Source organism: Pipra filicauda, unplaced genomic scaffold (assembly GCF_003945595.2).
Source record: "Pipra filicauda isolate LSUMZ 115617 unplaced genomic scaffold, ASM394559v2 scaffold74_size2892960_pilon, whole genome shotgun sequence".
Classification (NCBI taxonomy): domain Eukaryota; kingdom Metazoa; phylum Chordata; class Aves; order Passeriformes; family Pipridae; genus Pipra; species Pipra filicauda.
Genome location: NW_024104920.1, coordinates 1,138,382 through 1,159,524, shown reverse-complemented (window position 1 = coordinate 1,159,524; position 21,143 = coordinate 1,138,382). Strand labels below are relative to the sequence as shown.

General features: G+C 44.0%; 1 protein-coding gene across 1 annotated transcript in view; it reads left to right on the top strand.

Annotated features, from left to right (window-relative positions):
* The window catches only part of KLF7 (Kruppel like factor 7), a 61,722-nt gene that overhangs the window by 23,234 nt on the left and 17,345 nt on the right, over positions 1 to 21,143 (top strand). The window contains exon 2 of the mRNA XM_027731505.2: positions 7,225 to 7,837. Within this exon, the coding sequence (XP_027587306.1) occupies positions 7,225 to 7,837 (613 nt within the window). The remainder of the gene's footprint in view (positions 1 to 7,224; positions 7,838 to 21,143) is intronic.

Genomic DNA, 21,143 nt, shown 5'->3' with positions numbered 1-21,143 from the left:
GCTGACATTGATGCTATTTTTTGTTGTTGTGACTGGTTGCAGATATTTTTCCTATCTTTATTAAACAGTCAAAAAAATAACAAAAGCCCTCCAAAGCCCTGGTTCAGTGTTTGCAGATTTCTTTCATCCTTTTTTTTCTTTTTTTATCTAGATGCCTATCAAATTCAGCCACGCTTAGCTGCAGTCCTTTGTTCAGTATCTCATAACCAGTGCACTGAAATTCTGTATGCTTAGGGCCCAAATACCACAGATTTTTAGTGAACAAATTCAGCTTGTTCATTTAGAAGAATATTGGTTAGATAAAGATATATTTTATTATCACTAAGTTTGTAACAAATCTTGAGTTTGACTCCTTGGTTAGAATTATGGGTTCAGACTTTTTTTCTGTTTGAGACATTTGTTTTACCACCCATTTCTGTTGATGAAAATTGCTAATTTATGGTAAAATGGATTTTGACGCTTTGAGCTTTAGAGTGTGATCAAAGTCTTTGATAATTCTGTTTACATCATGCTCAGAGCAACAGAAAAATGAATTGTGTTCATATGAAGGTAGTGATTCTGTCCTTTAAATCCACAGAACTTTTTACTTTAAAATCTGTCTTTGCTGAATGCAGTTGAGGCTTCTGATTTCACCATTTCTTATGCTCTGGAGAAGTATAAGAGAAGTGGAAAACATCCAGGGAGAAAACCATCTGGGTCATGGTAGGAGAGTTTATTAAGAGTGCTGTTGTGCATGAATAACAGTGAATGGGCTGGTTTGGCTAAATACATTTCCTTAACAGTTCATTCTTTGGGCTGAGACCAAGAGGGAAAATGGGTACAGGCCATTATTGTATTGAAGAAATTAGCAAACAGAGACTTGAGTCCTGGGTAGCATAGTCAAGAATTAATAGTCTTGTCCATTGCAGACTCTGGTGGCCGGTGTGACCATTGAGCTGGTGTTAAAGAGGACTGGCCTGATAGCTCAGGCATATGATGAAGTTACCACAGGAAGACAAATCTTTGCATATCGTATGGTCTTTGCTGACGATGCCTGTGCCTGCTTTTTACTTTTGGCAAAGCCTGTTAGTTGACCATCCAGTTAACTTGATTTGCTTCATATATACAAGGAATTAGAAACACGCATGCAAATATTTACAACAAGGTAGCTGTCAGTAAGTGTCTTATTACTGTACCTGAAAAATGGTTTTAGCTCTCTCTTTTTTTTTTTTCCAGTGAACTATAAAACATGTAGGCAAGATGTGCTGGCACATGACTAGTTTTGTTTTAAAACCTTTGCAATAGAGATTATTTGCTATTGACTGAAGCTTTTTGTTACTATTTATTCATTTCAGGCTGTGGTTTTCCATTTTTCCCAAGTGTATTTTGTAAAACTACTTATTTTAATACTAAAATTTTGTTTATTTTATGCTGTCCCAAATGTTAAGCTTCTGATGTGCTGCAGCTTTTTCGTGACTAGCAACTGCCCAATAGAGGTTGCCAAGAGGAAAAGCTGGAGGTTTTGGCAGCTGGGTGGGAACAGATGACAGTCTTGGAATAGATGGGCAAGAGTATTGGGTTTTGTCGTTGTTGTTCGGGAAGTAATGAAGGTTTTTGGCAGTGGGAAGAAGATGCATCTTTCAAATCTTGTTTTAGGGTCAAGGAAAAAAATAGTATGGCATTTCAGGGAAGGCAGGTAATTTCCGAATCTGTTATGCCTCTTAAGTTCAGGGCTGTCCCACAACATCCAGTTCAATTTCTGCCTCTGGTGTCAGCAACACAAGTGCCATTGTAACTCAAAGCTTTTACTGTTTTTCTGCAGAAAGAAACACACCGAGCATTGGACCTGGTTCCACTGTTTGCTCTGAGCTTGAGTGAACTGTGGCAGCACTACCCTTAGTATTATTGTTTTGAATTGTCCTCAGGTTGAGGATGCTTTCTCTTCCTTTTCAGTCTTGAGACTTTCACAGTTATTTAAAGTTAGATATGAAGCCCCTTTTTTACCTGCCAGTGGAAAGCAATGGGGTCATGATGGAGGTTGAAATTTGACCTTCACTATTGCATGTATAATTCTGCTTTGCTTGTGTAAATTACAAAGAGAATCCTTCCAAGTACTGTAAACAGAGCTGGTAGATCAGACCTGCTTGTCAACCACATTCGACATTTTCATTCTCTGTCACAGCCTGATCTAAGTATCCAACCTCTTAATTAGGTGTTGGATAACTTCCAAGTCCAGTGCTTGATGTCCAATTATATCTGCAGTAAAATGGCACTTAGAAGGAACTAGCACTTCCAGATAAGAACTTCTCATGATCTACTAGAAAAATTCAGAATCAAGATGTTATAAAATACTTGAGCATCAATAAAACAGAGGAACTCAGTGAACCTGCTAATAAGGTGTCTTCCCTGACTTTCTGTCCTCAAATTATTATAAATGTTTGGGCTTTCTTTTACCCTTGGCAGAACTTACTGTTGCCATATTGTCCTGTCTTAACTGTGCAAAATGCCCAGGAGTTTGAGTTAAAGACTTCACAGCACAGGCAGATGCTTCTGAAGTGACCTGTGATTTTTCAAAAGCCTATATGTATGGGTCAAAGTCCAATGCACAACATGGCTGTCAACCAAGGCTGGTTTTTTGGAGTTCATTGGAGCAAGTTTAGATTTATACCCTGGGAACTGTGAGTTTATCTTGGGTCATCAGTTGGAATTAGGTTTTCCAGAGCTGTCTGGACCTGAACCCAAATGCCAAACTTGTGTCCCTGCGAAGGCTCCTGGTCTACAGCCATGTCTTTACCCCATCGGTCTCCAAAGGGGAGACAGAGGCCTTATAATAATAATAACCTTATAATGCCTTGAGGTTTGGCACACTGATGATGGTGGTTGTCCCAGCTAGATCCTTCCTCCTGACTCTGCTCTGGGGGAGAGGGATGAAGTCAAACATGAACATCATGAGTGGTGACTCCAGCTCCTTCGTATCTCGGTTTTGAATGTTCTGGGTTGTGCTTTAACCTGCGCAGCTGACAGACTCCCTAAAACTTAGGCTCTCTGAGCCAAACTGAGTATTTGCAAGTCTGGGAGGAATTGCTAAGTCTGGGGTTTGTCATGTTATTGTTGCAGTTAGTAGCGAAACTTGATTTCTGCTGGCTTCAGAATTAGGTAGCTGCTAAGCTGTGCTGAAAATGGTACATGCGTATCACATCTCTGCTATCAGAGGTACACACGGGCGGGGTTTCTCTTGCATTGTATTTCCTAGTGGTGGGTGTATTTGGTAAATAATCTTTACTTTCAGTATATGAACTTTAGATGGGCTCTAGGGGTAAGAATAAAGCTAGATTAGAGGTCATACCTTTCTGAATTGAGTCTGAATTGAGGTCATACATTACTGAACACTGAGTTTTCCTCTATCAGTGCTACTACAAACTCTGAAAGGACTAACAAGAAGTAGGTCCTTACCAGGCATAGGACAGCACTACTGTAGCTGTAACTGTAGCTGTCTTGTACTGTCTGAAGGATCTGGTACTGCACATGGAAGTGTCAGGGTGTGCAGTTTACATGTATTCTGCTGCTATATGTACCCCAGAGAACTGGGATGATATTATGATACGGGGAGAGAAGAGCTGTTCAGAGTTACAGGTAGAAAACACAGTGTTTCTTGGAGGTGATGGAAATGTTCCTTTGCTGGGGAAATGAGCCTTTTTTCAATTGTATCCAAAATTGAAAAATCAGACTGAGGCCTTGACAGCATTGTCCACTGCCAGACTACCATCCTTTTCTGTCTGGCTTTCTGCAAGTGCGTGGGGTCTTGCAAAGTCACATCCTATTATTTGTCAGCCATGAATCATCATTTTTTTTAACTGGTTAAATTGAGGAGCAAGGTGCAAGGAGAATGACCCTCATTAATCAGGGCAGATGGGTTGAAGTAGTAGGTCACTTTTTATCCCTAGCCTGTGAAACTGGCTTGACAGCAAACAGCAGTCTTACTGATCTTCTTTTTGTGTTCCTGAAGGGAACCATCTTCTTCTTCCCATTGCAATTCTTAAAGTCTTTACTGCTGTAAATCCTACAGGCACTGGGTAAGAAATTTTGATACCCACCAAGTTGCCTGCAACGTAGCAACCAAAGGATCATCAGACTTAATGTCATGTGTGTTACACAAAGCTCCCTCTCTCTTGCATGAGTGGTTAAGGAGAAGCTGGACATCCAAGCAGCACTATGGCAAGAGCATCTCACTGCTATCTTTGATATTCTTGAACCGTTTTCCTACCAGACTTGTAGTGGAAGTAGGAAATCTACAGGGGTTCACCATCATTTGAATTCAGCTGTTTGGGTACATATCTCTGTGGGTAGTGGTCAATGTCCTGCTGCCTCCACAAAAAAAAATTGATAGTTTCTGATGCGCTTGCTGGCAAATGGCTTTGTGGAAATGGAGAGCTCTCCTGCCTCTCGTGATGGTCCACCAGGCTGGAGTGGGGAACCTTGGTGGTCTCAGCCTGACTGGTTTCTCCAGTTCAGAGCTCAAGGCAAAGGGTGGGCTTAGTTGAGCTAAAAACTGTCATGCCAGGGCAGGAATGAAGAAAGCAGGCTGGTTTCTAAACCCTTCCCCACCACTCCCTGGGTGATTTGGACCGCAAGGAGAGAAAGTCGCATAAGGTACTTGGCAGAAGCTGGGAAGTGCATATGGGGAAAGATGCTTTGTTTCTGTGGGCAATAGCCTGCTCTGGCAAATGCAGCAGCAGGTAGGGCCCTGGCAGGAGGTAAAGGAAGGGCTGTGGCTGTAGCCCCTCGCCAGGCTTTGTCTGCCATGCAGATTAGGTGCAGGGCTTTTCTGGCTCAGTGTTGCTAGGCTCTTCCCCGCTATTGACTTGGTGAAGAGGCTGAGGGGGTTGGGAGGGAGGGACCTCATTATATTGTTTCTTGGAGTTGTTTTTCTCCCCCCTCTATGGGGAGATGGGCTTGATCCACTGGTTTTGGATTTCAGAGGCAGAAGGCAAGACATGACCAGCTGGTGTCTTGAAATGGCACAGGTGCAGTGGCTGCGGGAGGGGGGAGCCAGGAATAATTACAGGTTTCTGAAGCATCAGGCTTTGCCTGAAAGGGGCTCATCGAGAAACTGCTCTTTATGGAAAATTAATGGTGAAGCTGGAAAAAACTGTCAGACCCACTATTGTTGTCATGGGGTAGTGATGCCTTAAAGGAGCAGCACCTCCTGCTTGCCTCCCCTCCACGGGCAGCCCAGAGCTGGCATGCAGCTTTCTGATCCCACAGCAATTGAAATTTCATGTCACTGTCATCAGATTTAATGGCCTTGAGTCCTTCTCTCTCATCCCCCCTGCTGCCCCCCTTTCCACCCCTAATTCGTGATTATGCTTGCTCTTTCCTCTGGAAGCCTTTTATTTATTAGGCCCCTAAACCTGTTTCTGCCCCACTAGATGAAGGCTAAGTGGACCAGAAAGCCCAAATTACATGATGTGGTGAACTGAAAAGCATTGCCTCTTCTGGTGATGGGGTTTATTCCTGAAAGACTGTGGGGCACGTTGGAAAGCTTCTCCCAAAACCCATTAGGACTTACCTGGGGAGAGACCAGATTTCTAGCTAAAGTTGTTTCTTATGGTCCCAGAAATGCACCTTATAAAGAAAATGGAAAGTTTGCTAAAGGCAAGTACAATTGATAAATGTCCCACCCCCAGGACTGTGCAGTCTCATACCTCTGAAAATAACCTACGTGATGAAGTATGGCATCTCGCTTGCATATATTGCTGTTCTGTTGCTTTTTGTCCAAGTCCATCTCTACAACTCAGATCTATAATCAGCTATTGTTTTAAGAGGAAACAACAGATAATAGTGTGGCAGATTTCACTGAGAACTCTGAAAGTCATCCCACCACATTGTATCTACAACCAGCAGTGCTGCTTCATAGGAGCTTTGAAAGTAATAAGCCTGAATTACCTGGCAGCTCCTAGAGAGCTGAGTGGGGCCTCTTTACACTCCTGTTGATGGGACCTTTGTACGCAGAAGGCAGAAGTCTCTGTCTCTCCTCTAGTCATACAAAGCTTTTATTTCTTGATCAGATGATGGACTCTCCAGATTGAGATATAGTTGGGTCGCCAGCTCCCATAGACTCAAAATTTTTGCCAAAATCCCTTTCTTAATATCTCTAGAAGTGTTCTCTGAGGAGTAGTTTTCAGAGGTTTCTAAAAAGTATTAGTTAGATCCAAGTCCTGTGAAATCACAGTGGTGGTATTAACCAGCTATTCTTTCAGGCAGTGAGAAATGAGAAACAGTGCTAATAAACTCCATTAAAAGCTCATGAAACTAGAGCAGACGGTTTTCTATAAACAATAAAAGTTTATACTGTTGGCTATGAAGAACATTGGACAGTGTGATGGTGCTTGGAGGCTTTATTTGGGCAAGCTCAGGGCACCTCATAATAGGGCACATTCACGTAGAAGGCTCCCCCCATGCTCGTACTGGTGATCACTGCTGTGGAGATGCAGAAACACGTTTTATGTGGCAGCTTCTTTGATTGCAACTTCACTTACTTTTTAATAAGGTATGCGTGTGTGTTTGTGTGCAAGTCCGGTGTCCTGTACACAGGAAGCCCCATTTGACCAGATGTGCCAAAAATCCCTCTAAAACTGACAGTAGACCATTTTTTTCTGTCTCCTTTCCTTCTCTCGGCCCTTTAAACAAGCTGTGGTGTCACTGGAAGTTTTTCTCTGTCTTCTATCTTAAAATGCTACACTTCAGAATTGTCCTGTTTTAGGAACAGATTGGGCCCCAGCCAGCTACGCAGAGTTAAATTTGGAGTGAAAGTTAATGTTTGTGAAGGAAGAGAAAGCAGTTATTTGGAGAAGTGACTTTTTGTTTGCATGTGGCCAGGCAATGGGTCCATTAGGATTGTTTCGTATGGAAGTGACTGTTGAACAGATTACACTTAAAATTGGGAAAACCTTGGTACCCATGAACAATGTATAGACTTTAATGAAAAGTGGATGCTTTCTGGTTGTCATATCTTCACTTTTGTTATAATACCTGCTACCATACATGGGTATTGCCAGACTCATCTTGCAGCAGCATCAAACAAGTGCCAAATCTTCATGTCTCCCAATGTGTAACCATCTCACGAGAAGGAGTTGGTGTGCATGAGAGATGTCTTTGAATGGCACTGGGCCTTATTGTTCTCCTGCCCTAGGTGAGAGCTATGCTGTAATCTCTGTCTAACAGTAGTTTCTCTCCCTTCTGCAGACATGCCTGGAGTTAGAACGATACCTTCAGACTGAACCGCGCAAGATCTCTGAGACCTTTGGTGAGGATTTGGACTGCTTCCTTCATGCCTCCTCAGCCCCAGATGCAGAGGACAATATCCAACAGCTGGACCCCATCCTTTTACCAGTGGAGACGAGTACATGTGACAAAAGCGCCAACATGGACATTATCCTCTCACGTGACAAGCTGCTGTCTGAGACGTGCCTCAGCTCGCAGTCCACCAGCTCTTCCACAGAAGGCTACACAGCCGTCAACCAGGCCCAACTCAATGCAGTAACCTCATTAACTCCTCCTTCCTCGCCAGAGCTCAGCCGCCACCTTGTAAAAACCTCACAGACTCTCTCAGCGGTGGATGGCACAGTGACATTGAAATTGGTGGCCAAGAAAACTTCACTCAGCTCTGTAAAAGTGGGTGTAGCAACAGCGACTGCGGGGACGATAAAAAGCGGGCAAAGTGACAGTGAACAAGGAGGTATGGGGACAGAAGCATCTCCAGAAAACAAGAAGAGGGTTCATCGCTGTCAGTTTAATGGGTGCCGGAAAGTTTATACAAAGAGCTCCCACTTAAAGGCTCACCAGAGGACTCATACAGGTACTTATGTAGGATGCTTCTCTCATCTTGTCCTCCTGCCACGTAACCATAACCATCTCCTTTTATTCTCATTTAAAAAAGAAAAAAAATCTAATGAATGTCCAGGCTTCTGTCTACGAAACAGGGCAGTGGAAAAATATGGGAGGCCAGCAAATGTACTCATTATTCAATAGAACAGAGGAGTTCACCACCTACCATTAACCTGTTGGGGTTTCATATGTCTTTTGGGGCTTGATGCAGAGTAATTTTAGGCTACCTAAGGGATGTAGATATATCATTCACGTTAAAACTGTGTGCATTCCACTTTGGGTTTTTGGCACTCACTTCTCCAAGACAACTTTAAAAATGTTAATTTTAGTCAAGTGTTACTTGCTTCAAATAGAAAATAGCGTGGGTAGGTTCTGGTTGCCTTTTGTATGGGGGAAAGAGAAAATGTGTTTCGGATCTTAGATACATGGTTTAGGAATAATGTGCATGAGACAGCGTGTGTGTAGATGCAGACATGTAGGCACGCAGATGCACATACCCTTCAGATACTCGTGATCTTGGACTTCTCTGGTGCTAAAATATAGTGAGAACAAGTAAAAGAGTGACATGGAGTTTGAATGAAATAGTGTAGGTAGAGAGGGAATAGGATGTATGGATAGATGTGAGGCTGTTATTTTGGATAGCATTTACAAATGTTGTATATGAGCTTCACTGTGTAAGCTGGTTGAAGCACACTGAATTGGTTAGGTTTGATAGTTCAAATTCCCCACTCTCCTCTCGTTTCTTCATACTCTCCAGTAGCTTTTCGGCTGGTGTTCATAGGCATTAACAGCTATGCAGTTCACACAGGTTGCTGCTTTGTTCTAAGCTTCACACGTGATGAGAGATGATAAATTCCCATTAGCACTGTCTTATCATGTGATTATTCTTGTTTCCAGAGGGATTGCTGTAATCAGTTTTCTCAATTTTACTGTAAAATGTGTGGTCTTTTACGATAACTGCACATTTAATTCACAATCTTATCATGCAGGCAGATTCCTAGAAGCAAGGTTGTTCTTGCAAGGTAGAAAATAACGCGTTGGGCCAATGCAGTAAATCAGACAAATATGTGAGTTGTTAAGAGAGCTGCATCCATCAAATACTAGGCAGCCCTGTAAAAGTTACATGGTCTGAAGTATAAATCATACTAAGACATAAAAGGCATTGGTTTTGATCTTTTATATGGACTTTCTAGTGCTTTTACTGGGGATAGCCACCTTGCCAGGAGTGACCTCACCTCTGATCCAGTGATTTGAAAGCCAGTGAAAGTAATACAATCATTTTAAAATCTGCATCAACATGGTCAGAAGGTTGGTTCCTTGTAGCGCCAGTGCTGCTGTGAGGCTGGACCCCTACGGAGCTGTCTGGTGGGACATCCCAGCCAAAGCCTCCCAGCAGACAGCATAGCTTCCATGAAGGCACAAATGAAGAGTATGAGAGCAGTTAACCCAGTGGTCTTGTTTCTTCAGATGTGACCCCCATGTTCCCCCTTGAGCTGAAAGTGATGAGTCTTACCTAGCTTTTCCTGAAGTTAGTCAGGGATGTGACACAATAGCCCGGAAAGGGTGAACTTGTGGAGTTTCACCCAGTAGGTGGGGATATGGGTAATGGATTCCTGGAGGGCACTTGCAAAAACTACTAATCTCTTAACACCTTTACCCTTTGGTGTCAAAACCTTGTAAGATTTTGCATGCTTTTGAACCCAGCTTTAGGTCTGCTTGAATTTAGTATCTGAGGTCAAAACCTTTTCCCCTCTAACATCAGCATGTGAAATCTCATGTTTTACATTTCGGCCATGAGAAACATTTCTCACTGGCCCTGTGATGCTTCTGTTGAGTAGCCTTAGACCACGATGTGTTGAGTCTGCCCATCCACAGCAGCACTCAACATGGTGAGAAAGGCAAGTCCACCTTTGCTGGCAGATGGGGAAGATGTTTATCAGATGATGGGACTGCAGCTGTCCGGGTGTGGTGCCCACAGCTCCCACTCCCAGCACCTTACCTAGAGGATTCAGCTACCTTTCTCATTTTGCCAGTTAAACCATCAGTGGTTTAACCAGCCCCTAAACCATTTAGTACTTCATGGGAGTGTTTCTGTTTCCATTTACTGTGTCCTAAGCAGATGGCATAGGTTGTCAGGAAAGTGGAAAGCAGGAAGGCAAAAGACAAGAGGGAATACAAACCTGAATGAGGAGCTCTCCTGTCTTAGGATCTGTATAACCACCTTGCCCCTGCCCATATCCTAGCTGTGCACAGCTGTCTAGAAAGCATGGTTTCCCTTTTTGATGAGGGCTGAATGCAGCCTTGTTGTTAAAACACATCTTTGATGGAGAACCTGGGAGCAGGTAGGAACCTGTCTCTCATTTTTGTCTGTGGAAAACAGGTTGTCTAAATATCTTTGAACATTTACATCTGGGGCATAACTGGAGTGAACTGGGGGGAGGGAGGTGATGGGCTTATCACTTATTTGAGTCCAAAGCACAAAGTCATTCAGACCCCTTCATACTGCTTAGGTGCTCTGTTCCCTTAAAAAACACTGACCATTGGATGCCTTAATTCAGACCTGGTACAATCCAGACATTAAATTTGTTCACACTAACCTCTTTAGGCTCCCCACAGGGAGCTCCTGCCCCTGCAAAGAAAGGGTCAGAGAGAGGAATAGGTGTGGAAATTTGGGACTGAATTATAAATGGCAAGGCTGCCTCCTTTCCCCTGCAGCCTTCAGGGCTAGGGACAAGGAGCCCTTTTTTCCATCAGTACTTTGTTTTTTTCATGCCTGAGCTGAGTTTTGTGGTGTGGGTTGCGAATGCAACCCAGCAGTGCCAATTGCTAGTAGCCACTTGGCTTAGTCAGTGGCTGAGCCAGAGGGTCTGAAATGATTGCGAGATATTTTCCTTTGGTTTGTTAGTGTGTCATGCGAGAGCAATCTGCCAGTGTGGGCTCTGTGCAAAAGGGTGCGAGTGCCCCGGCAGACAAAGAGCTCTCAGTGTGGGGTTCAACAGGCAGTGAGGCAGATTGGGGCTCATCACCCAACTTGCACGTGCAAAGTCCACTTGCTGGATCAAAGGGATTTACTGCAGTACATGAAAATAAGAAAACCATGGGCTGAGGAGCGGGGGGTGGGAAGGCAGCGGAAGGAGGTTGCATTCCTTTCGTTCATATGTAAGGCTGACCAGACAGGCGCTGGCTGCTGTTCCTCACTGCTGTGTGATGAGCCAGGCTGGGCTGGAGGCAATAGACTGATAGCAGCTTGCTAGATTGGGAACAATCTTTGCTTAGGGTTTTACTTTGCTGGCAAGCCCAATCAGACCCACACGTGACACATGGTGCATCTCCCACATCTCACCTGCAAGAGAATCAGGACAGCACTGTAAGACCCATCAATGGTCGAACTGGTTATGAAACCACCTTCTGGATGACCTTTGGAGAGGGATAAACAATCGTCTGTGTGGGAGAGAATTTAATCTGGAAGGGAAAGGGAAAAACATTGTCTGTATGGAAAGGGAAATGAAAATATTTGACTGAACTCAAAGCAAGCTGAGGCATCTAAAGTTAAGGGTGTGTAAAGGAGCTAAGAGCAGCAGTGGGACTGACTGTCAGATTGCAACAAAGAAGCCCGTCAGGGAAGAAATAGCAGCTGGGCCTGCAAACAGGAGGAAAAGGTGAGATGTAGGTTTGGAAAAACCACACTGCCAGTGTGAGGATGAGGTAAAAACATCTAAAGAAGGACTGGCATGGTAATGCAACCCTAGCACATTCTCTTGCAGGGAGCAGACATCAGAGCAAACAATGGCATTTTGTCTCTTTTGAGAGACAGAAATTTTCATCCTGCCTTCACACATGCATGGAGATGAATTGTCAATGTAATGGAGAGTGGAGAGGGAAGGAATTCGAATGAGCCAAAACCCATGTATAATCATCAGTACTTCCTAAATTAGAAAACAGGATATTGCTGGAGAGTGTCTGAATGCAAATAAGTCTCAGGGTGAGCTGGCCTGTGACCTATGGAAAGATTAGTCATGGGATGTGGCTGTGTCTCCCACATCAAAGACTGTTGGAGGAGATTTCTGTCTCCTAACAAAATCATTCCCATCGGCCTTCCTTGAAGTAATGGCCAGGGGAAGGTATAAGATGGCGCGGATGCTTTCTGACCAGAGATAAAGCATCACATATAAACTGACCAGGAAATCCTTAAGATTGGGACAAGGATAAAAATATTACCCTTACGGGGTTCTGCTAGGATTTGCATTTTATGAGTATCAGAAGGTTCAGGGTTTTTTTTTTTTATTATTTATCCATCTAAAATCAGGCTTTGATACAACCTAAGCTCAAGTCTGAGAAATAGCAGTTGGGCACCTCACATCTATATTTAGGTTTCTAAGACCTAAACTGGTGGGAAATACCCACATAAATGGATGCTACGAGCCTATATGCAATCTTAGATAGCACTTATTCAAGGGGGGTTTGTTTCACATTGTCAGGACATCTTATTTTAAATTATATAGTTCTTTGATCCAAAGTGCTGGGTGAGAGTAACTGAAACAAACAAATCCACCCTGCAGGAAAACAAATTACTATTTGTTTTGCAAAGAAAAAGATGAGAGAAGCAAGAGATTAGAAAGAGCATTAACCAACAAGAAGGTTTTTGAGATGGGGTTTAAAACAATAGGGAAGAACTTTCTCCAAGTGTTGGAGATAGAAGAGGAAATATCCAGAATTTGGAACTTATTGAAAGAGACAAAATAGAGGAGACTAGGCTGGATGATAGATAAAGAAGATTTATATAAAATAAAGGAATAATAGGAAAAATAAAGACTCTCTGTGTCAGTGATACCACATAAATGGGAAGCTGCATTGCTGCACTGTGTTATGTGGTAGCACCCATGAGCAGAGAGCCAGTGAGGAGAAAGAAAAAGGAAATAGTGAAGTACAGCATCAGTTCTGCAGGATGCAAGACTTTGAATAATGACTTAAGGAAAAGCATTTGGGAGAACAGTATAGGTAGCATAGGAGAAATTAAATTCAAAGCCCAAGATTTTTTGTTGTACAGAGACCTATAGCTTTGGGGCGAGTCCACACCTGTGTGCAGGGCTAAAGTCTGCCAAGGGGACATGGACGGACGTGGAGGATGCTCAAGCTCCCATGACAGCACCTGAAGCAACAGGTGAATTTGCCACTGGAAATGAAAGCAAGGGAATTGAGGGGGGAAGAGTGTATGAGGAGACCTTTCAGGGCTGGATTTTTTTGGGGGGTACAGTTGCTTTTCCCAAATGGAAAGATGTATTTTGTTGCGGTGTTGGATTTTTTAAAGTTTTTTGTGTAAAAACATAAGAAGTGTTCATCAAAGCTGGTTAAAATAAGGTCAACCTGATTATGAACTCATTAAAACTTTCTGGTTTTGAAGCCTTTTAACTGTTTGGCAAGTTTGGAAGGGAGTGTTGTGATTTCACTGTGGAAGGTCAGAGCCTCATTTCAATGCAGCAAGAGCTTAGGCTTAGGAAATGATCTCTGAGAACCTCTCAGGCGGCAGGAGGATGGCCCCTGCCAAAAGCAGCCCTTGCCATTTAAGACACCAGTGATGTTCATCCACTGCTGGATTGTCAGTACCTGAGTTCTCAGTCTCGTGTTTCTACTCCATCATTTGCCAAACCAACAGCACAATACAGTCTTATTGTTTTGGTTTGAAAATGTAAATAGGTATTATTTGTTTGTTTGCTTACCATGTGAGAAGATTTCTGGCTCAAGATAGACCTAGAAAGGGATGTTTGCTTATCTGTTCAGCAGCTACAGGAGAGAAAGTGCAGGTGCACCAAGTGTTATGGCAGTCTGCCTTGGTAAAGTGGAGAGGAGCCTTCTCTAGCTTGTAATTTAGTGTTTTCTCTATGCTCATCCATCCACTCCTGAGCCCTCGTGAAGCACCCATCCAGTGGATGAATGATAGACATCACAGAGAAATATTCAAAGAAAAAACCACCAATTTGTCTTTTGCCAATTTCCCTTTGTGTTGCTGCTGTCCCACACTGGATGATATGATTGGCAAATTAACGATGAGAAGCTATGATTTTCTTGTCCATTTGTCCAAAGCACCATCACTTCTGAAGTATTTGAGGTCACACCAGGCATGAATTGGAGATGTGTGCTCAGAAATGCTGTTTTAGGCTAAGGTGGGCATGCTGGATGAGCAGGGCCTAAGCAGACTGGGAGAGCTGAAGTGCTCTAGGCAGGAAAAGCCAAGCACATTACCTCTTGTCTCAAAATCAGGTTTTGCCTAAGCACAGTGTGGGCTTTTGAGTCTGGGTCACATCTGGGCAAGTAGCCAGCCTCGATGGACCTCTCCTAATCCAGAGCCTGTCTTTCACACCCCATGTGGACACAGTCCACATACCTACATACCAGCAGCAGCAACTTGCAAGCGGGAGCAGATGAACTACAAGGCTTCATGGAAGCTAACTTAAATATAGCTAAGGCGCCCACACTTTTGCCAGAGGTGGTGGGGTCCCAAATAAAACCATGGGTACCATGGCATAGGTGGTGCCCAGTGTATAGCACAGATCAACTGCAAGTAGGGAGATCAGCCAGGCCTGCATTAGCATGGCTGAAAAAGTGTACTTAAAGATAGCCAAAGGGAAACTTCTGATGCAAAGAATGCAGAGTGGATTTCGTGAATAAAAATTTCTGTCTCTCTTTTGCTGCAGTTTTGGAGAAAGTGTGTGTATTTGTGTCTTCAGAAAACTTCTGTCCTACACCATTCTCAAAAGTCAATTGAATACCACATGGTAAGCAGTGAATGGTAATGTGCAGCACTAGATCAAAATGAAGGAGAGACAAGGATGTCAAATGAGGGCAGTTTCAAAGAATAATGCAGCCATTTCAGAAAGCGGGTGACAAACTACTGCATGGGACCTGCTTTATCCACAGGTCTCTGAGAGTGACCAAAATCTTTGTGTCCCTGTGTTGTCTTGAAACAGTTTCTTTCACCTGGTGTGCAAGAGGCCAGTACATAGACAAAGTTGAGGTATTTGATTTATTTCCGCTTCTGTGCACAGAGGGCTGGTGTGTAGTTGGGTGGTTGCAAGCTGCATCGGGAGCTCACGACTGGTGTATCTGGATCAGTCCATACTCACTGTCCATGGTAGTTATGGCATACAGTGGCAGTGGCATTCAGCAACCAATATCATACAGTTCAACATTACAGACTGTTATCATCCAAAAATCAAATCCCCTCGAGGTACACATTGCGTTTCCCCATCCCTCTGCATTACCCACCAAGTGCACCCAGGTCCTTGAGCAAAAACAATCCCACAGGTAGGTTTGCTTGAGACAGGACTAAGCCAAATTGTCTTCCCTAATAATTTATTCCTCATATGCACCATGGGGACTTTATCCCCATCTGTAGTGCGTGGAGGCTTTAACTGGGCAGGGCCCGCTCGATTGATAAAGCCTTTCAATGTGGTTTTTAACAGTCCATTGTACTGTTCAATTTTCTCAGCAGCTACTGATGCATGATAGGGAATATGATACTGTGCTCTCTGGCCCAGGTGTCTATGAGGCTGTTTTTGAAATGAGTCCCATTGTTCTACTTCATTTCTTCCCGGGGTGCCATGTTGCCACAGCACCTGCTTTTCAAGGGCCGAGATGGTGTTCCGGGCAGTGGCGTGAGGCACAGGATATGTCTCCAGCCATCCAGTGGTTGTTTCCACCATTGTCAGCATGTAGTGCTTGCCTTGGCAGGTTTGCAGGAGAGAGATGTATTCGGTCTGCTAGGCCTCCCCATATTTATATTTCAACCACCAACCCCCATACCACAGGGGCTTTATCCACTTGGCCTGCTTGATCGCAGCACATGTTTCACAGTTACAGATAACCGGGGAGATAGTGTCCGTGGATAAGTCCACCCCTTGATCATGAGCCCATCAGTATTTTTTTCTTCCCTGATGACCTTAGGTGTCTTGGGCCTACTAAGCCAGAAATAATTCACCCTTATTTTACCAGTCCAGATCCAGTTGAGACACTTTAATCTTGGCAGCCCGATCCACCTGTCCGTTGTTGCAATGTTTTTCAGTAGCCCGACTCTTGGGTACATGTACGTGATGAACTTTCACAGTCAACTTCTCTGCCCAGGCAGCGATGTCTTGCCACAATTAAGCAGCCCAAATGGGGTTACCTCTGCACTGCCAATTGGTCTTTCTCCATCGGTCTAGCCGCTCCCACACAACATTCAACAGAAACAAAAGCATTAATATTCCTTGGCTACAAGTTATAGTTCATTAATTAATATTCCATTGGTTAAATTATTTGCTTCTTCTGCTAATTAGTCTGCATGCTCAGTCTTTTTTGAATTGATGGGTTTCTTGAATCGATGCGCTGTGAGTTGATGGTCGTGATCTCTCTCTGCTGGAATTACACTTTCCCTAGTTTGATGAGTTGGGATTGTTTTTTCCTCATAATCTGGCCTTATCTTGTTTGTTTTGTCAAGTATCCTTCGTTTGTAGGTTCAGCAGAGCTCTTTGAGGTGAAGGTGGTAGAAAAGCCTCATGGCCCTGAGGAGCAGGCCAGTTTCGGCCTCCATCCTGTAGAATAGTTTGGATCACCTGGAGGTGCTCTTTTCCCAGCATCTTCAGTCCCTACTGAAGATGAGGACATCCATCCCCTTCCCTGTCCCTGAGGTTTCTTCATATTTCTCCAGATGCAGAAGGCAATACAAGCCATGCTGAGCAGCCCCACAGATTGCTGGGTTGTACAGAGCATCCTGGCCATGTCAGCGGGCAAGGTAGTACCAAATCTGGCACAGAGGGTAGAGCAGGTCAGAGGCTGCACTCTCTGGGACAACGGGTGATTGCTTCAGTCCCTCAGGAGCGATATCTGTCCTGACCCTGACCCAGTCCTGGGGATTACAAAGGGCAATGGTGCTGGAGCATTCAGCAGACATGGTCTTGGTGACAATAGGTGGTTTCTTTGGGCCCTTGGGAACGGTGTCCATCCTGACCCTAACCCAGTCCTGGGGATTGCAAGGGTTGATGCTACTGATCCATTCTTCAGCCATGCACTTGACGATAGTGGGTGACAGAGACAGCCTGTAGAGCACCATGGTCAGGAAGACCACCAGGATGAGCCTCATCGTGGTCTCTCCCAAGGATAAAATCTTGACATGCAGCTGCCTTGGCCTGTCACCTTGATCAGAGTTCAGGCAGTGACCACTTGACCACTTGAACTGAGTGGTTTCCCAGTCCATAGGTGCTTGCACATGTTGGCGATGTGACATCGTGGGCTGCTGTCACACAAGGCTCTGTGGTGTCACAAAGGCATTTTCTGCTCATCTGGCAGGTGGTGAAGGCTGAGGCAGAGCTGGGAGGACCTGCTTGTATGTGTTTGTACTATTGGCACTGTGACTTCATGTGCCGCTGTCACACAAGGCCCTGTGGTGTCACAAAGGTGTTTTCTGCCTGGCCGGCAGGCGATGAAAACTGAAGCTGAGCTGGGAGGACATGGGCAGGTGGATTTTGAAGCCTGCTGCTCCCACTGCTGTGCCTGCAGGCAGACACCGAGCCCAGCAGCAAAGCGAGACTGTCCCACTGTGCCTGGACTCCGTCCCAACTGCATTCAGTGCTGTGTCCCAGCTGGGCAGCCATGACACATTTCTGTGCAAAATTCTCTTGAGGGCAAAGTGGCAACACATGTTAAGAGGAAATCCAGAAATTCAAGCATTTTGACAAAAATCTTAACCGTACCTGAGCAGAGGCTTGGACAAACTGACCTGAGAGAGATAACAGATAATTTCTTAACATGCCATTACCTTTCACATTTGATCACCTTTCATCAACACTATATCAATTGGATACTGTCTGCCATATAAAATTTCAAAGGGGCTTACTCCCTTCCTAATATGTGTGGTGATTCAGATTCTCACTAAAGCAGTAGGTAATCTACACCTAGCTTTGTGAATTTGTCACCCAGCACCCCTTTCTGTATAGAACTGTAAATAAACACCTCAACTCTGTGTGTGGATCAACTTCTTGCACACGGGGTGAAAGAACCTGTTTCAGGACAACAACTGCAGAACCAAAATCTTCCCACTGGTTAGCTCTATACATGAGAAGAAGGCTTGGTAAGAATCAAAGCCTTTAAAACACTGCAAGCCAGTTTGCAATCTTGGCAGTCCCCATTTGCAGATAGGTGTCCAGATGTTGCGTTGGGCAGATTTGTTCCTGAAGGTGTCTGGCCTTCAAAACCCAGGACTGAAAACTGGGGCTACAAAAACTGAATGCTGAAAAAACATTTGCAGGTATACTGGCTAAGCTAATCATGGCAAGTGTGAGCTTCAAGATAAAAGCTGATGGCCAGCTGAATTCTGAAATAAAAGGTGTACTCACTGTATGGCAGTGCACGTTCAGAGACTTAGCGGGGATTTATTCCTTCCTTCTGTACCACTGGACTCTTACCACACACAGAGAGATCTTAATAGATTAGTTATTATAAACTTTAATTTGTACATAGTCTTGTTGGCCACCTGTATCTTTGCAAAACCTTTCCTTCCTCAGAGTGAAATTTTCCACATTCGGTGTTTTTCCAGTGTGGTGGTTGTTTGTTATTTTAGATATTGGAGGAAAAATATTTGTTTTGTAGGAGAATGTGGTATGTGTGTTGGGGAGAGGCAGGGAGAAAAGAGCTATCTGCAGTGTAACAAGTTTAGCTAAAAACTTGGCCTATGTAGTGGAAAACAGTCTTTGAGTAGAAGATTTCTATTTGTGAATATCTGGGTAAAAATTAACTTGAGTGGATTAAGCTATGATCTCTTGTAAACTCCCGTATGAGTGATATGTGATAAAATTTTATCATTAATCCTTTGCAAAACCCATGAATCCCAAAGGTGATTCTTTTCCTGGGCTTTGTTTGGCTATGAATGTGCGTTAGCAAATATGTTTCATACAGAAAACCTATTTATTTTTTAAATTTTCTCCCTGACGATGCAGAGTCACCCAGCAATAGAATGTCATAATACATTTGTGTTCTCCTTCAGTTACATTCACCTGGCAGCATGAATGACCTGGGCAGGTTCCAACCTTAGAGCTAAGGATAAATAATCATTTGTGCCTTCCTAACTGGTAAAATTAATTATCTTTACTGACTGCCTTGTGCTCTTGAGACTAGTGTGCTTCATTCACCAAGGGTTGCCCAGCAGTGTTGCCAAGACTTTTTTACTGAGCCCTGCTCAGTGTAAAGCAGCAAGGAGCTCCTGCGCTGCCGAGTACAGCCTGCCACCTCGGCCCAAGAACAGGGAGAAAGCACCAGGAAGGATGGGATTTCCTTCAGACATCACATGCCTACCACCATGTAGGTAGCTCTGCCTTGACACCAGGGCAGCCTTCACAAGGAGAACTTGTTAGTGTATTCTTCAAGCCCAAGCACATTATTTCCCTTTTGCATCCACCCCCAAATCAAATCCAGTATCTGAATGATTGAAATCTTGGTTCTTTTTCCATTTTTGTTGTTGACAAAACGGGGAAAGAGAAAGGAATTTATGTTCTTTTCCTCTTGTGTTTTATTCCTGTGCTGTCTCTGCCAGTCTGCATTGTTTTTTGGTCATCTTTCTCTGATTTTTTAGTGGCAAAAGGGAGAAGATGATAAATGCTTAAAAACATCAACACTGCAATAGTTAGTTTGAATAAGCAAACCCCACATCCTTTAGCAAAAATATGGAGCAAAATCATTTAAACTGTTAGTATCTGTATAGGGGGAGTCTGTTCCTCTTTATTTTTTTCATCAGTTCTAGGCCCTATATGTCTCATATTTTTCCTGGCCTATTTGCCTTTATATATAGTCTGGAATTTCTCAGAAGCTATTGACCTAAAATGCAGATGTCTTCGATACACTGTTCCAGATGATGTAAATTTGTGCCATGTTCCTTAAAGGGCTGTCTCATTGTCCACCCTCTGAGATACCTTACAAAAAACAAAGGGGAAAAACATGTCTCAGGGTCCTGGAAAAATCTGACCCACTGAACTGCTGAATCTTTTTCCTTTTTCATGTGTTCCTTCTGCTGCTGCTACCTTGCATCTTTGAGCTCACAGAGCTCCACAGAATCTGAAACTGGAAGCCCTTATTAGAGGACATTTTTTTTAAAGTTCTTGCTGCTTCTCTGGGGACCGAAGTAATGGCAGCTTGAAGCAGCAGAGAACGTGTAATTAGGGCAAACAGTGATGCCTCGCATGATGGGGAGAAACAGGAGGAGAGGAGGGGAGGCGCAACAGCCTGGCGTGCACAGGCTGTTACTAGGAGACCCCGGCACAAAATGCATGAGATGCGGGGTGCTAATGGGCCAGCCCGCCTGGGTACCAGCCCGACCTGCTGCACAGCTGCTTCTGCCCTCCTGTTGCCAAGCAACTCCATCCTTATTTTTTCTTTTTCTTTTTTACTTTTCTTTTTCTTTTTTTATTTTCTTTTTCCTTTTATTTTTTTTGGTTTTTCTTTTCTCATTTTCCTCCCCCGACCCCCCACTCATTCTGGAGCCTTAATTGGGTAGTTTTGCTGCTGGTGTTGCTGCCGGGTGCCCGCCTGGGCCTGTCGCTCTGCTGCTGTCCCTAGGGCCCGACTGGGGGAGGATGTGCAGGCAATTAATGGGGTAGAAGTGTGGGTTGTATGCTTGGGCTGGCGCCGGCATCTGTCCCCCAGCCCTGCTCCCCACCATCCAGGAGCTTCCTCCAGAGAAGAGCTGCAGAGAAGGGGTTTGAGCGGAGATCAAATTTCGAAGGCTTTATCACTGACGATGGGAGTCTTGCATAGACCCAGGGAGATAAAGCGTGACATTCCTCCCCGCCTTTAGGGCTCAGCATGGATGTCAGTGGGCACTTGTTAAATGAATCCTCTTAAGTTGAGAAGAAAATGGAATATTTCCATTTCTTTGGATGTTACTACATGCTTTGCTTTTCTCTGCTTTTCAACTAGACAAGTGGGCTTTGTGGATGTGTGCTAGGTGCTTATGTGTGTGTAAGACATAATGCTGCAAAAACTCGTTTCTTTTTGTGTCCTGAATGGTTACATGCTAAAGACTGCTGCTGGCTCAGTAGACAAGCTTTGGCAAGGCCCGTAGGGACTAATCCGAAGCTTTGAAGTTTGTAGGAAGACTGATTGGACATTGGATTTGCTTCTTAACCTCTTTTCCCCCATCTCTAATATAGATATGATCAGAACCATCTCTCTGTAAGGGCACTGCTGACCTTTTAGGATCAAAGGAGCTGTACATCATTCATGGAAATGTACTGCTTTTACACTTGATCATCTCT